This window comes from Moschus berezovskii, chromosome 14, assembly GCF_049115385.1.
Source record: "Moschus berezovskii isolate FMDL1 chromosome 14, NW_MosBer_1.0, whole genome shotgun sequence".
Lineage (NCBI taxonomy): Eukaryota > Metazoa > Chordata > Mammalia > Artiodactyla > Moschidae > Moschus > Moschus berezovskii.
Window position 1 is genome coordinate 5,074,944 of NC_142473.1, and position 17,131 is coordinate 5,092,074.

Consider the following 17,131-nt stretch of genomic DNA (forward strand, 5'->3'; position numbering starts at 1 on the left):
TGTACACAAACACAACCATAATATAATGTATGAGTAAATATCTCTGTTTTTACGGTAGGGGCTTCCCTCGTAGTTCAGCTGTTAAACAATCTGCCTGCAATGCAGAAGACCCTGTCCTGGATCAGGAAGTTCTCCTGGAGAAGGGATAGGCTATCCACTCCAGTATTCTTGGACTTCTCTGGTGATTCAGATGGTAAAGAATCACCTGCAGTGTGGGAGACCTGGGTTCAATCCCTGGGTTGGGAAGATCCCCTGGAGGAGGGCATGTCAACCCACTACAGTATTCTTACCTGGAGAATCCCCATGGACAGAGGAGCCTGGTGGGTTGCAGTTCATGGGGTTGCTAAAGAGCTGGACACAACTGAGTGGCTAAGCACTGCACACAGCAAATATCTCTGTATTTATGGTAGACTTTGCCTGTAATGTAGGGATTGAGGGGCCATGAGAAGCCTCTGTTTTACTCAAAGTTGGTTCCTGGGAGAGATGATTTGACCAGACCTGTCCTGAAAAACATGGCTTAATACTTATACCAACCTTGAGGAGAAAAGTTATGGGCCCTGGGACTGATAATATTTGTGGCAGTTAAGAGAGTAGTTTTGAAGCTAGATAATGAGCCTTGGTCTCCACCCCAGCTCCATCTCTTTCTAGTTGAACATCCCTGTGCAGTTTACTTAGTTTCTCTGAACCTTAATTTTCTCTTATATAAAATGAGAAAAATATGTCTAGTTTTCAGATTGCTGTAAGATTAAATATTAAAATGCTCAAAAATTTTTCCTTCATATGTCTGGCATATAATCTACTCTCAATAAATATAATATTTATGATTAACAAAGGTCTGTCTAGTCAAAGCTATGGTTTCTTCAGTAGTCATGTATGGATATGAGAGTTGGATTACAAAGAAAGCTGAGCGTAAAAGAATTGATGCTTTGAACAGTGGTGTTGGAGAAGACTGTTGAGAGTCCCTTGGACTGCAAGGTGATCCAACCAGTACATTCTGAAGGAAATCAGTCCTGACTATTCATTGGAAGGACTGATGTTGAAGCTGAAACTCCAATACTTTGGCCACCTGATGTGAAGAACTGCCTCATTTGAAAAGATCCTGATGCTGGGAAAGATTGAAGGCAGGAGGAGAAGGGAATGACAGAAGATTAGATGGTTGGATGGCATCACCTACTCAATGGACATGAGTCTGAGAAAACTTTGGGCATTGGTGATGGACAGGGAGGCCTGGTGTACTGCAGTTCATGGGGTCATAAAGAGTCAGACACGACTGAGCGACTGAACTGAACTGACCTGAAGAATTACTGAAATCATGGAAGCCTGGTTTTAGAACATTTTTGTAAGATCACTGGAATTCCAAGAAGACTCCACAGTACTTAGGAGCTGAGACTTCAGAAAGAGCCTTGTGGCTTCTGTTTAATGAGAATGTCAATTTTCTGTTACAGAATCCAGACAAACTGATATGTTAACTGTCTGATCTATTTTCAAAGATAGCTCCCTTATGGTCAAGTGTTCAATTTATAAGAATGACTGCTTGATTTTCAGACATACTGCCAAAACTCACTAGCTTAGTTTTTCTCACAGTAGTTCATTTTTAAGTTTGATATTCCTGACAGAATGCCCAAGAAAAACGATAGATAAGTCTATACCAATTCACACTTCATATTTCTTTTAACAGTTTTAGACAAATATCAGCTGAGTGTGAATATATACTGTTCATTACTTTCCCAACTTATTTTTTAAATTTCTCCTCTAAAAACCTTAACTTTTGTTACCATCATGGTTCAATAGGCCATTAAAAGATTCACTGCTTTAGATAACTCACTTGATGTTACCACTAGTTACCACCAACTTCCATTTTCCATTATTCTTTCTTTAATGAGGAGATCATTTTACTTTTTGTACTTACTGTTTTGGGAAATATGGAATTGTCTTTTGCATTTTAGAAAGGTTCTACTTAAATGGCTAATTTTGCAGAATTTGATTTGTGGCAGTTTGATTACCAGTTAGTCAATATTCTTAGGGACTTGTAGAATATTCTGTCTGCTCCATAGCTGGAGGAGAGGCTTCTTTCTTTCTTGTTGAAAACTGTGTGCTACAGAGTGAGTAGAATCAGTGTTTACATTAAATTTTTTTCTTGGCAGCATATCTCAGTCCCTTTCTTCAGGAAGTACCCTTAAAAGGGCTCATCATACAGCTTGGCTTTCAGACTGCTGCTCCTTGTTCTACCCTACCTGATCTGGATCATATAGCCTCCTGTCTGCTCTGTATCGGCTGGCAGTGTGCACTCACGGCAACGCCACTAAAAGGGTGAAAGTCTAGAGATGGTTTTCATGGCAGCTTCAAATCGAGGAGCACACACTATGACAGACTGGAGCAAAACACAACTTTGAGAGCCTTTACCATATTCCAAAGTGTGACTTCAATTATCCTGCCTCCAGCCTGTCCTTGGAGCTTGCCTGTACCATTTCTACCTATTTGGACTTTAGCTTCACACCCTCACTTTGAATCTAAGCTCTTCCATGCAGCCTTCTTTGATTTATTTTCCTCCACCAGGAATTGATCTCTTCTGCTTTAGGCTTTCCAAATGCTTTCTCTTTAACTGCTGTATTGAACTTACTATATTCTATCCTGCTAGAAAATAAAATCCTTTAGGGCAGAGTCTACTCAGGTGGGTTAATCAGTAGAAAGCTTCTGAAGTCAGATATATCTGAATTAAAATCTTTGTTTTCTCATTTATAGACCTTAGACAAATAGCTATAATCTATTGCACTATAGCAGAAAGTGAAGAGGAACTAAAGAGTCTCTTGATGAAGGTGAAAGAGGAGAGTGAAAAAGCTGGCTTAAAACTCAACATTCAAAAAACTAAAATCATGGCATCTGGGCCCATCACTTTATGAAAAATAGGTGGGGAAACAATAGAAACAATGACGAACTTTATTTTCTTGGGCTCCAAAATCACTGCAGATGGTGACTGCAGCCATGAAATTGAAAGACACTTGCTCCTTGGAAGAAAAACTATGATAAACCTAGACAGTGTATTAAAAAGCAGAGACATTACTTTGCTGACAAAGGTCCATCTAGTCAAAGCTATAGTTTTAAAGTCGTAGTGCATGGATGTGAGAGTTGGACCATAAAGAAGGCTGAGTGCTGAAGAATTGATGCTTTTGAACTGTGGTGTTGGAGAAGACTCTTGAGTTCCTTGGACTGCAAGGAAATCCAATCAGTCCACCCTAAAGGAAATCAATCCTGAATATTCATTGGAAGGACTGATGCTGAAGCTGAAACTCCAATACTTTGGCCATCTGATATGAAGAACCAACTAATTGGAAAAGACATTGATGATGGGAAAGATTGAAGGCAGGATTAGATGGCATCACTGACTTGATGGATATGAGTTTGAGCAAGCTCCAGGAGAGGTGAAGGACAGGGAAGCTGGCATGCTGTAGTCCATGGGGTTGCAAAAAGTCAGACATGACTGAGCGACTGAACAGCAACAACAACAATTGCACTACAATTTTCTCACTGGGAAAAGGGAAAAAATAGTACTCCATTACAGGCTCATTGTGAGGATTAAGTTACACCAAGTCCAGTGCTTGGAACAAAGTAGGCATTTCATAAATTGTAACTATCACTAGTATATTAACACAGGAAAGTATATTTGGGAAAGTTTTTTTTAACATCCAAGTGTTGAAACAGATAATTTTTAGATAAGGTAAATTGAACATATCTTTCTTAAGCATCTTAGCTAATGCTAGAGAAAAGGAATGTTAAAAAGTTATATGTTAGGTATAAAAAGTTTTTATAGTCAATTTCTGTGGTGGAATTGTATTGCTCCAGTATATAAAGCACTTTTTGGATGTTGAGAACATTGCTGATGCTTATGATGCTTAGTCACATCTCAAGATCAGCAATTATCTTCTGAAATCCAAAAGTCTATCACCAGCAGCTTTCTGAACAATCTTCCTGGTCCCTCAGTTGAAGTTCTTAGGTATCTCTCTCTTCAACCTAACAGCAATCTTAATAATATTATCTTCCATCAGCTCTTTTCTTTGAATGTTTATTTCAGGAACATTTAGCCTTCTATAATATGCCTATCCATTAGAAGTAGTTTTCTTGTTCTCTCTCTAATGGTTTCAGAAATGACTACATGAAAATGAATAAGTCTCTTAGATTGTGCGTTTTCCTGAAGAGTATATTATGGATTTTCTGTGATTCTTTTTGTTAAGCCTTTAAAAAATTGATTTTATTTTGAATAAGGAATATAAACTGTGTAAATAGTTCATTTCATCTTTGGTACACCATTAAACATCAATCATATGACACAAGAATTTATTTCAGCATGAATTACCAAGAAAGTACTACTTGTAAGTGCAGATGACCCTTATCAACACAGGTTTGAACTGCTCAGGTCCACTTTTACACAGATTCTTTTCACAGTAAATACCACAATACTACACAATTTGTGTTGGTTGAAGCCTTCGATGTGGAACTGCAGCAATGGAGGAACCACATATATGGAGGGCCCATTATAATTTTGACACAGATTTTTGACTGTGTGGAGAGTCAGGTCCCCTAAATCCCACTTTGTTCAAGGGTTAACCATACTCACAATTTTTTAAAAACGTAGACTATCCAGCTATATTTCACCTATAAGATTTTAAAAATATCAAATGCAAACTAAGAAAGCAGTTCAAGTGTGACTCACCTTTCTAGGTCCTGTGCTCTTTAATTCAAACACATCCATTGTGTAATTGACCCTACGTCCATAGTGGTCAAATTGAACATTTCCTGTTAGTCCTTGAATTTGAACCTATGAATGAAAAAGAAAATCTACACATGTAATCATTTGCCATTTTACTTACAGAAACCTTTACTTCATCTGCTAGGCTTATGACTACACATGGGTGTGGAACTATCATCTATAAGCAACTTGCTAAAAAAGCCATGGGGTATTTGAGCTACTGGGATAGAATTGGATAGAGGAATATCAAAGAAATATATAAGCGATTCTGTTATGTACTTGAAATATAAAAATTTTTTTTATTATGAAGTTTCCATTGTACTTCTTCAATTTTGAATTATTATTTATAAGAATATAAATATGGTTTTTTACTTTTCAGTTTTATCTACATATCCACATAAAAGTTTAAATAACCTTGATAACCACAGCAGATCATATTTCTCCTTGCTAATGTTAAAATTAAGATATTCAGAAAAATAAACATATTTTTAAAAATATTCAAGTGTACTTTATTCCAAATCCTTTTAATTCATTTAAACATGTTCTGAACCTGTGGCATTTCAGAACATTTAACATGTATTACTAAAAATACACACATATTACAGTAATCATTTGAAAAACAGTGTTAGTATAACTATAAAAGACTAAAATAAATACTTAATTCAAGGTTACAAGGCAACTTGAAGGTCTATTGAAGCAGTCAGTAGATTAGTAGACTAAGTGTGTATGCCAAATATTTCAGGTTCTTCCTCATTCTGGGCCCAAGGTGGGCTTGTTCATTTCGGACCCTTTTTGGTTAGCTAGGTCTATGTGACTCTGATAAAAGAGTTGTAAACAGATGTAATGGGTGCTAAAGCATTTAATTGCCAATTAGAAACCTCCTTACAACTCTTTTCCTTTTGTAGCATTCAAGATGGTAGCTGCTAAGTCAGCTTGGGTCCCTAAGTGTTTGTAAAAAGCAGAGTGCCCCTACTAATCTGGTGTGTGTCTGTGAGTGTGAAATTCTCTTTTGTTGTTTTAAGCCATTGAAGCTTGGGGTTATTTATTACTGTTACATAACCTACCTTATCTTGGCTAAGCATCTACATAACATGTAAACACCAGTATTCTATCTAGTGGGCTTCCGAGGTGGCTCAGTGGTAAAGAAGCTGTCTGCCAAGCCGGAGATGTGGGTTTGATTCCTTTGTTGGGAAGATCCCCCGGGGGGAGAAATGGCAAACCACACCAGTATTCTTGCCTGGGAAATTACTGAATCCTGGTGGACTACAGTCCATGGGTTTGCAAAGAGTTCGGCAAGGCCACTGCCTCCACCATTCTATCCAGTATCCTATGTAGAAATGTCTCAGAAATGATAATGGCTCAATGTCTTAAAATGGTAATTGTAATATATAGGTATTTGCCAATGGATTATTTTGTTTTCCTGAATACTCCATTTAAAAAGGACAATGAAATAAATTGAAGGCTTACTAGGTTGTTCTAGTTGTAAAGAACCTGCCTGCCAATTCAGGAGATATAAGAGATGCAGGTTTGATCCCTGAGTCGGGAAGATACCCTGGAGAGGGCGTGGAAACCCACTCCAGTATTCATGGCTGGAGAATACCATGGACACTGGAGCCTGGCAGGCTGAAGTCCATAGGGTTGCAAAGAGTTGGACACAAGAGAAGTGACTTATCTCACATGCACATGTGAAACAAGCTGAACATAAATAAAACTGTGAGTTACCTGTTTGAGTGTCCTCTCCATGTCAATTCCCTGGCCCCATGGAGCAGCTGGATTTGCCAGACAATCTCCAGCATTTCCTCTCCTGGAAATATCAATTTTCTGTCTTCTGAGACTTCGGAATGTTTCAGCCATCACAAGGACTCCATCATAAGTCAGAGCAGATGTATACTAACAAAATTAAAGTAAATATAATGGTAAAATGTTAAATTCTTATCAATCTTTAGGATTTGTCTGGGGACTATGTGGGTTTATGACATAAAGTACCATGCTGTCTGAAGGGCAGGTAAATTACTGCCCTTAATTTAACTTCCCCTAAATTAAATTCCTTTAATTTAACTTTAATTAATTTCCTCTAGCTGCAGAAATTTCTACCATTGTGTTATTACAAAGACTGTACATCAGTTCTTACCACTATGATTTTAAAGAGGAGAAAACACACTCTGTAAAATAGAAATTCTATTGCACAGCTTTCCATCAGTTGGGAGAAGCAAGCCCTCTAGGTGAGGTCTTTCTGTTGCATCCAAGTAGAAACAGCTAATGTATTTTTTAAAAAGGCTAAATGCAGTATTTCCACAATCTACCTTGTCGTCTCTTGCTGTGGATGAGACTCAGCAGGGCTGGGATATCTCACTGTTTCATTCTCTCAATGTCTGTCAGGTGTTCCTTAGATTTCATATATGTTTCTTGATTTAAAGTGTATATCTCTGTCTAGTTTTTCAGAAGAATGAATGGCAATGTTTATTGTTACTTCAAATATAGGGTACCAGAAGTAATATCTACTTATTTATCAAATGTATATACACACTGCTAAATAAACATGGGTAATGTTATGCCCATGCCTGCAGAGTGTGCTCAGGAAGGTTAGATCATTTCTGTAAGTTTCTATTGTAACTTAGGATCCAAGTGGAGACATGAAATATAGATCATCTGTTTTCTGATGATCTCCTCTGCTTCTCTTTGAGAAAAGAGAAATAATCTCAGGAAAAGACTATTAAGGTTAAGAGAGAAAATGAAGAAAAACAGAAGAAAATATGGTTTGTTTAATCTGAAAATCAAGAGAACAGGGAATGCTTGTAAAGTCTGTTTACAGAATTCCTAATCATATGAAAAATATGGTGCAATTTTCTTGAAGTGTGGCAGAGTATCAACCACTGATCATGATGAAAAACTACATTTTCTCTTTCAAGAATTTCATACGTGCACAATTCTATATGATTAATGCATTCTAAGCTTATACTAAGAGTAGTTTTGTGACATGGAACATGGAAGCTGATCTTGATTTGCTGCTTATAAATTAAGAAAAATCATTAGAAATTTAAATTGTAGAAAATAAACAGGCAATATGAGTATTAAGTATAGCAGTCAGTTTTGCAGGGAAGGATTGAAATACGGATGAGATAAAGAATACAAATTCTAACAAAGAACTTTTCAATGGCAAAGAATCTAATTAAAACTTCATCATAAAGATTTATATGTGACATATAAATTATAAGTCTTGCTATATATTCTTCAAGGACATGAAAAAATGGACTTAAAGATAAGCATTAGTTCAGTCGCTCAGTCGTGTCCGACTCTCCGCAACCCCATGAATCACAGCACGCCAGGCCTCCCTGTCCATCATCAACTCCCGGAGTTCACTCAAACTCATGTCCATCGAGTCAGTGATGCCATACGCACCCATAATTGGAGTAGTATGGTTGATGAAAATTAAGATACTTAAACAAAAATGGATATTCCTCCTCCCCTGCCTGGACCAATATACTTTTGGGTAGAGAAAGCCATCAAATCATCTTTCTGGATGGCAAGAAAATGAAAACAAGCATTGACGCAGAAAGAAAAAAAAAGCAATGTTTCTGGAGAAGGAAATGGTAACCCACTCCAGTGTTCTTGCCTGGAGAATCCCAGGGACGGAGGAGCCTGGTGGGCTGCCGTCTATGGGGTCGCACAGAGTCGGACATGACTGAAGCGACTTATCAGTAGCAGCAGCATTTTAGGATCAAGAGAGAAAAAAATAAAACTATTATTGCTTTTCTAAATGGGAGAAAAAGACTGAGAAGATATGACATCAAAAAAGCAAAAGCACTTGCTGTGTTTAAAAAGTCCATTCATTTTTATGAAACAAGTGAACAACAAAAGAGAACAGATATCATGCAGACTGGAGCAGAACAAAGCAAAGCAGATATTCAGCCAGTGGCAAAGCCTTTTGACAGGTCATAGAGCTGATAAATGAAAAGAAGCAGTAGTTAAAATTGGTTTTAGTTTTTAAAAAGATTTCATTATCTTCTATGTGTCCTATTGTGCTAAAGTCCAAGAAATCATATTTATGGGCACATAGGCACATAAATTTCTAGATGGCATCTAGAAATTCTTATTAAACATACTCTTCATTTTGGAGGTAAGGCGACACTTCCCTGGTAGCTCAGATGGTAAAGAATCCGCTTAAAATGAGGGCAATCTGGGTTCGATCCTTGGGTTGGGAAGATCCCCTGGAGAAGGAAATGGCAATCCACTCCAGTATTCTTGCCTGGAGAATTCCATGGACTGAGGAGTCTCTGACCGTGGGATTCTCTAGGCAAGAATGCTGGAGTGGGTTGCCATTTCCTCCTACAGTGAATCTTTCTGACCCAGGGATCAAACTCAAGTGTCTAATGTCTCCTGCATTGGCAGGAAGGTTCTTTACCACTAATGTCACCTGGGAAGCCTACACAGATGGCCCAAAGGTGTAGTGCTAAAGTCCTGTCTGGTGTTCCTGAGTGCAAGAAGGCTGTGATGTGCTTTATAGAAAAAATATATATTTGATAAGCTTTGTTTAGGCTTGAGCTATAGTGACTGTGAATTCAAATAATATTAATTGATCAACAATATCTTAAATAAAATATGTTTAAACAGAAACACACATATAACAAAGTGTATGTGTTGACTGGTTGACAAAACTGTTGTGACCTAACTTTGTAATTTTCCCTAGGAGTAAGGGTTCAATATTCGCTCATTCAGTGTTCATGGCAGCTTTATCGAATGTAACTACAAGGACCACAGTGGACACATATTATTACATATTATCACTGAAATAAAAAAAAATAAACAACAGTTACAAGGAACTACAACACACTGCCAAGAAGTTTGAAGCCCATTCTAGATACTAAAACTCTAAGGATAACAAGGACTTGAAGAGATGGTTTATAGAAGAAATGCTGAGATTAAAAAAACAGCTGAAAATATGTGAGGAAGAAAGAGTAGAAACAGAAGGGCAAGAGGGTCTCTACACACACTGATGAAGAATGAGAGGAACATGCTGTAAAGGAAATTATTCAGATTAGTTTGGAAGGAAGCTTGATGCTTGTTTTTCCTTGAGTGTTTCTTTTGGGATAATTTTCCTCTGAGTCAGCTTGAAGGAAATGCAGACTGAAAGACTTCTTAAGTTTCTTTTTATCCTGAAGGTGGTGTGCATCTTGAAGATATTTTTTGCTTTTTAATACGCTTTCATATGTTTTATCTAAGCTTGCAAAGTGGTGTAACAGAGTGGACAATGCACTTGTCTAAGGCTCAAGGAGTTCACAACTTGGTCCTGGGCAAACATTTCACAAATCTGGTCCTTGACTCAAGGACAATCAGTTAACATACCATTTAATATCTTGCATTTAGAAATTTGTAAATCAGAGGGTGGACTATAATGCTTGACACATAGTGGATACTCAATAAATGCTTTGTTTTGAAAGTAGTGAAAATGGTATGACTAGCCAAACTGCTATACTACACGGAGGAAACTGACAAAGCTGGAAGAACTGAGATTCTCTACCATAGATTATAGTTTTCTAGGCTTGAATTTCCAAATTATGTTTGAAAACTTTTTACTTGAATACACTGTCAATGAGAGATTAGTAAATGATGATATCTTATTATCAGTCCAGTTCAGTTCGGTCACTCAGATGTGTCCGACTCTTTGCAATCCCATGGACTGCAGCACGTCAGGCCTCCCTGTCCATCACCAACTCCTGGAGTTTACTCAAACTCATGCTCATTGAGTCAGATGGCATTACCGACTCAATGTCTTATTATGGAGAAGCTCAAAACCACTAAGTTAGAGTTTAAGAAGCACTATGCCATTATCTCAGAGAAGGCAATGGCAAGCCACTCCAGTACTGTTGCCTATAAAATCCCATAGATGGAGGAGCCTGGTAGGCTGCAGTCCGTGGGGTCGCTAAGGGTCGGACACGACTGAACGACTTCACTTTCACTTTTCACTTTCACACATTGGAGAAGGAAATGGCAACCCACTCCAGTGTTCGTGCCTGGAGAATCCCAGGGACGAGGGAGCCTGGTAGGCTTCCATCTATGGGGTCACACAGAGTCGGACACGACTGAAGTGACTTAGCAGCAGCAGCAGCATGCCATTATCTACATGATATATCTTTTCAGGAGAGAAAAAATGTGCTTATGATCAGAAATTTACCAACTCCCTTTCAAATGTCAATAACATACTTCTGCAATGTCTGTCAGATAAAATTAAACAATCTGACATTTTACTGTGAATTTGAAAGAGAAATTTTGCAGAAGCTAAATATTTTACATTTTTTACCACTTTCCTTACTCATTGTAAATCATTTTGCAAATATAATTGTTTTCTGAGTGGAACAGTTGCTAGTGGTTTTCACATTTGAAATAATTTTAAAAGTATATAATTTATTCAGAGACACTCATATGCAAATTAATAATAATAATAAACTACTTGAGCAAATGGCTACATCTCCTCCATAAAATATAAAAATTCTGAAAATATTGATTTGTGTGACAAACAGTGACAAAATATTTCTACCCCATGCCACACTGTGCCTGACAAAATATTACTAGAAGAACTGCATGATGAACTTTCTACCTTAAATTTTAAAAAGTACTAAAAACACATAAGATAAAAACAAGTCAATACCTTTGGAGGTGTCTCAGATCCTGGATATTCTCTCTGATCTAGTTTCTTCCAGCGATCCATTAATTTTGTCACCATAGGTGTATTAAAATCTACCAACTGGAATCCTGTAACATTGGCTCCACCGTGTATAAATCTCTCAAGAGAAATATCCTTGAATCCCTATAAAAATCAGTATGACAGTTTGTTAAGCTTAATTATTGGAGTTAATAGCTAACATTTTGGCTCCTCAATATTAACGTGAATTGATAACCAATATGATTTAAAAGTGATGGCTATAAACAACTGGAAGATTATGTCAATGTTGCCATAATAACAATTATGTCAATTTAGCTGTTAAACTCTGTCATTCAAAATCTAATACATGACACCACATCAACAACAAAAAAGACAAAAATCACATGATCATCTCAACATATACAGAAAAAACATTTGACAAAATTCACCATCGACTCATGATAAATATTCCCACCAAAGTGGATATAATGGACACATCTATCAGCATAATAAAAGCTATTTATGACAAACCTGTAGCCAACATAATATTCAATGGTGAAAAGCTGAAAGCCTTTTTGCTAAAATTTGGAATAAAACAAGGATGCCCACTGTCACCTCTTCTATTCAACATGCTATTGAAAGTCCTAGCCATAGCAATTAGACAAGAAAAAGAAACAAAATGTTATTCAAATTGGTACGGAAAAGGTAAAGTTGTCATTATCTGCAGATGACATGATATTATATATCGAAAACTCTAAAGATCCCACAGAAAAACTACTAGAACTGATAAAAGAATTTAGCATGGTAATAGGATACAAGATTAACATACAGAAGTCTGCTGCATTTTTAACACTATTAATACATGTCAGAAAGTGAATGTAGAAAAATTATTAAATACATCAAAAAAACTTAAAATACCTAGGCATAAACTTCAGCACAGAGGTGAAAGGCTTAAATGCTAAGATCTATAAAACAATGATAAAGGAAACTAAAGATTATTCAAAGAAATAGAAAAATAACCCATGCTCTTAGGTTGGAAGAGTTAATATTATTAAAATGGCCAACTACCTAAAGTAATATACAAATATCCTTATCAAATAACCCGTGATATTTTTCACAGAACTAAAATGAATAATCCTAAAATTTATATGGAGCCACAAATGACCCAGAATTAAAAAGCAATCTTGAAGAAAAAGAACAATGGTGGAGGCCTAACTGTCTCATACTTCAGACAGTAATATAAAGCTACAGTAATCAAAACAGCATGATCTTGGCACAAAAAAAGACATATGGGTCAATGGAACAGAATAGAGAGCCCAGGAAAAAACCAACACACCTACAGTCAGTTAATCTTCAATGAGGAAGGCAAGAATATATAATGGAGAAAAGGAAGTCAGTCTCTTCAGCAAGTGGCTTGGGAAAGCTGGACAGCTGCATATAAAGCAATGATGCAAGAACACTCCCTCACACCATACATAAAAATAAACTCAGAATGACTTAAATATTTAAATACAAGACCTGATCCCATAAAACTCCTAGAAGAGAACATAGGCAAAACCATTTCTGACATAAATTGAGCAATATTCCCTTGGTCAGCCTCCCAAAGCCAAAAAAATAAAAGCAAAAATAAACAAATTGGAACTTATCAAATTAAAAAATACTTTTGAGCAGCAAAGGAAATCATAAACAAAATGAAAAGGCAGCCTACAGGGTGAAAGAAAATATTTACAAGTGATGTGACTGACAAAGAATTAATATCCAAAATATACAAACTGTTCATACAGTTTAATATCAAAAAGACAAGCAACCCAATCAAAAAAAAATGGGCAGAAGATTTATTGACATTTATCCAAAGAAGACATTCAGATGGTCAAAAAGCACATAAAAATGCTCAACATTGCTTATCATTAGAGAAATGCAAATGAAAATCACAATGAGGGGTCACCTCACACGAGTCAAAATAGACATCTTCAAACAGTCTGCAAATAATAAATGCTGGTAAGGGTGTGGAGGAAAAGGAGCCCTCTGACACTGATGAAAATGTAAATTGGTATGACCACTACGGAGAACAGTATAGAGGTTCCTTAAAAAACTAAAAATAAGAGTTGCCATATGATTCAGCAGTTCTACTCTTGGGCATATATCTGGAGAAAATTCTAATTTGAAAAGACATCTGCACACCAGTGTTCATAGTAGCGCTATTTACAATAGCCAAGACATGGAAACAACCTAAATGTTCATCAATAAATGAGTGAATAAAGAAGATATGGCATATACACATTATGAAATATTGCTCAACCACAATAGAATGAATGCATGCAGCCACATGGGTGGGCCTAGAGATTATCATACTAAATGAATTGTCAGACAGAGAAGGACAAATATCATATGATATCACTTGTATGTTTGATTAGAATAAAATAATACAAATTAATTCATTTACAAAACAGACTTAACAGACATAGGAAGAAAATTTATGTTTACTAAAGGAGAGGAGGTGGGAAGGATAAATTAAGAATTTGGGATTAACAAATATATACTACTATGTGGATCACAATAAACTGTGGAACATTCTGAAAGAGATGGGAATACCAGACCACCTGACCTGCCTCTTGAGAAACCTGTATGCAGGTCAGGAAGAAACAGTCAGAACTGGACATGGAACAACAGACTGGTTCCAAATAGGAAAAGGAATACGTCAAGGCTGTATATTGCCACCTTGATTATTTAACTTCTATGCAGAGTACATCATGAGGAATGCTGGGCTGGAAGAAGCACAAGCTGGAATCAAGATTGCCGGTAGAAATATTAATAAACTCAGATATGCAGATGACACCACCCTTATGGCAGAAAGTGAAGAGGAACTCAAAAGCCTCTTGATGAAAGTGAAAGAGGAGAGTGAAAAGGTTGGCTTGAAGCTCAACATTCAGAAAACAAAGATCATGGCATCTGGTCCCATCACTTCATGGGAAATAGATGGAAAAACAGTGGAAACAGTGTCAGACTTTATTTTTTGGGGCTCCAAAATCACTGCAGATGCCGTGAAATTAAAAGATGCTTACTCCTTGGAAGGAAAGTTATGACCAACCTAGATAGCATATTAAAAAGCAGAGACATTACTTTGCCAACAAAGGTCCTTCTAGTCAAGGCTATGGTTTTCCTGTGGTCACGTATGGATGTGAGAATTGGACTGTGAAGAAAGCTGATCGCCGAAGAATTGATGCTTTTGAACTGTGGTGTTGGAGAAGACTCTTGAGAGTCCCTTGGACTGCAAGGAGATCCAACCAGTCCATTCTAAAGGAGATCAATCCTGGGTGTTCATTGGAAGGACTGATGCTAAAGCTGAAACTGCAATACTTTGGCCACCTCATGCGACGAGTTGACTCACTGGACAAGACTCTGATGCTAGGAAAAGTTGGGGGCGGGAGGAGAAGAGGACGACAGAGAACGAGATGGCTGATGGCATCACCGACTCTGTGGACATGAGTTTGAGTGAACTGCCGGTGTTGGTGATGGACAGGGAGGCCTGGCGTGCTGTGATTCATGGGGTCGCAGAGAGTCGGATACGACTGAGCAACTGAACTGAACTGAACTACTACATACAAAATAGATAAACAATATGTTAACATATATAATAGGGAATTACATTCAATATTTTTTAATAATCTATAATGGAAAATAATCTGAAAAAGAATATATTTATATACACACACATGAGTATGTGTATAACTGAATCACTTTTCTCTACATCTGAAACTAACACATTGCAAATCAAGTATATTTCAATTAAAAAATATAACACATGAGAAAAGGATATAAATGTTTCTAGTTCAGGTCAACTCAATTTAACAAGTATCAATATTTCTGAAATGCCTCTGAGGAGTCAGGAGATGAATGAAAAGCATCAAACATAAGACACCTAAGCAGATATGTGTCTTCTGTGAAAATGTGTCTTATATTACTATTAAGGTTTTATAGTACTCTGAGTCTTGATGTGTAACACTTTTCATGGAGGGTCAGCTTAGTTACAAAGTGGTTTAAAAGAAGATATAGTGTATTGAGACAGAGAGGGTTAAAGCTTTGATTATATCAGTCACTACAGTGCTCACAGTTCTGGGAAATGGCAGTGACTGAGAAGAGAGCAAATAGGCCATTCACATATGGTAGGGAAAAATACAAGTCCCAGCAGGGGGAGTGAGGAAGGTGGACAGGCAGGTGTCACCTCATTTGGTTCAGAGGTAGTTAACTAAGTTAAAAAAATTCTGGAAAAATGTTATCTATTTTCTAGCTATATCTTTCTATCATCTATCTCTTTATCTCTCATTTCTCTCTCTCTTTATCTTTTACATATGTATTCCATACCTGGCTCTATTTTTCCATTAGAAATTTGAGGTAACTTATGAAAATACACACCCAATTTTGTAAACAAACAATTATAGGCAAAAGACAAAAAGTATATTACAAAAGTGAATTATTATAACCAAAGATATTAACTGAGACAAAAGTAAACCACACACACACAGAGTCTGAAGCATCTGCACTTGCTTTCCTGTCTGTCCCCTTTAGGTATTTAGGAAATCTTTTTTAAAATGTGAATTTGATTCAGTAGTCTTGAGAAAAATTTTATCTTTTTCCTTTTTTTGGTCAACATAAATTATGCAGCAGTGACCCTACAGTTACAGTAGGAATCAAGGAGAAGAGGAAGACCTAGTGTTACCTGTCCTGTTGCATGTATCTCAGCCATGATTTTGGAAACTTCCTTGTTTTTTATTTTAATAACAAAGAGGAATATCTTACTAACCAATATATACATGTTACTGTCTGGCTACTGGCAACTAACGGATGATGAAAGACCCAGGAGTGTGTATTCATAGTTAATATTAATGCTGGGCTGATTATGTATCAGGCATTGTGGTAAGCACATTCCACTGATTATCAATCTAATTTAATTCTCACAACAAACTTATGAGACAGATCCTATCTTACAAATAAGGAAACCAAGTGTCTGTGGGTTAAAGCAAAACTATTGAAGATCTCCCAGCAAATACATATTAGAACCAAAAGATTCTCAATTTTGCCTTTTTAAAATTATGCTCTTGTGTATTTTTACACAAATATGTGTTTTCCCTTGAAGAAATAGGGCTTCCCTTGTGGCTCAGCTGGTAAAGAATCTGCCTGCAATGTGGGAGACCTGGGTTTGATCCCTGGGTTGGGAAGATCCCCTGGAGAAGGGAATGGCTACCCACTCCAGTATTCTGGCCTGGAGAATTCCATGGACTATACAGACTGAGCGACTTTCACTTACACTTTTCATGTATTTTCAAATTTGGTATTTATCATAATATTCCTAGGAGAGGTAGGGAGATACTGTAGAAAGCAATCCAGGCTCTGAATCCCATTTCTGCAACTTTTTAGCCTTAGGTTTCCCACTTTAAAACTAAGAATGATAATGCTAATGCAGCTAGCACATCTGGTTTGAATTTAGTAAACAATGGCTAATGTTAAGTAATTAATTCAATAAATATTTATTTCATGTCTATTATATGTTAGCTGATTTGACAGTTCATCAGTAATATTCTCATTTTACTGGGAAGAAAATTAAACACCAGAAGACAAATATATGATTTTGAAACTGGAAAAACACTATCAATTTCTAGCTAGTTAAATGTTAGTTGAACATTTGTTCATAAAAATGAGAAGATAGGGCAGACCCAGAGATAGGCAAATAATTTCAATTTTCCAAAAGC

General features: G+C 36.8%; 1 protein-coding gene across 1 annotated transcript in view; it reads right to left on the reverse strand.

Moving 5' to 3' along the window:
- GRIA4 (glutamate ionotropic receptor AMPA type subunit 4) overlaps positions 1-17,131 on the reverse strand; it is a 635,851-nt gene that overhangs the window by 78,041 nt on the left and 540,679 nt on the right. The window contains exons 7-9 of the mRNA XM_055422848.2: positions 11,391-11,549; positions 6,467-6,634; positions 4,709-4,813 (exon numbers count right to left, since the gene is read on the reverse strand). Of these exons, the coding sequence (XP_055278823.1) occupies positions 4,709-4,813; positions 6,467-6,634; positions 11,391-11,549 (432 nt within the window). The remainder of the gene's footprint in view (positions 1-4,708; positions 4,814-6,466; positions 6,635-11,390; positions 11,550-17,131) is intronic.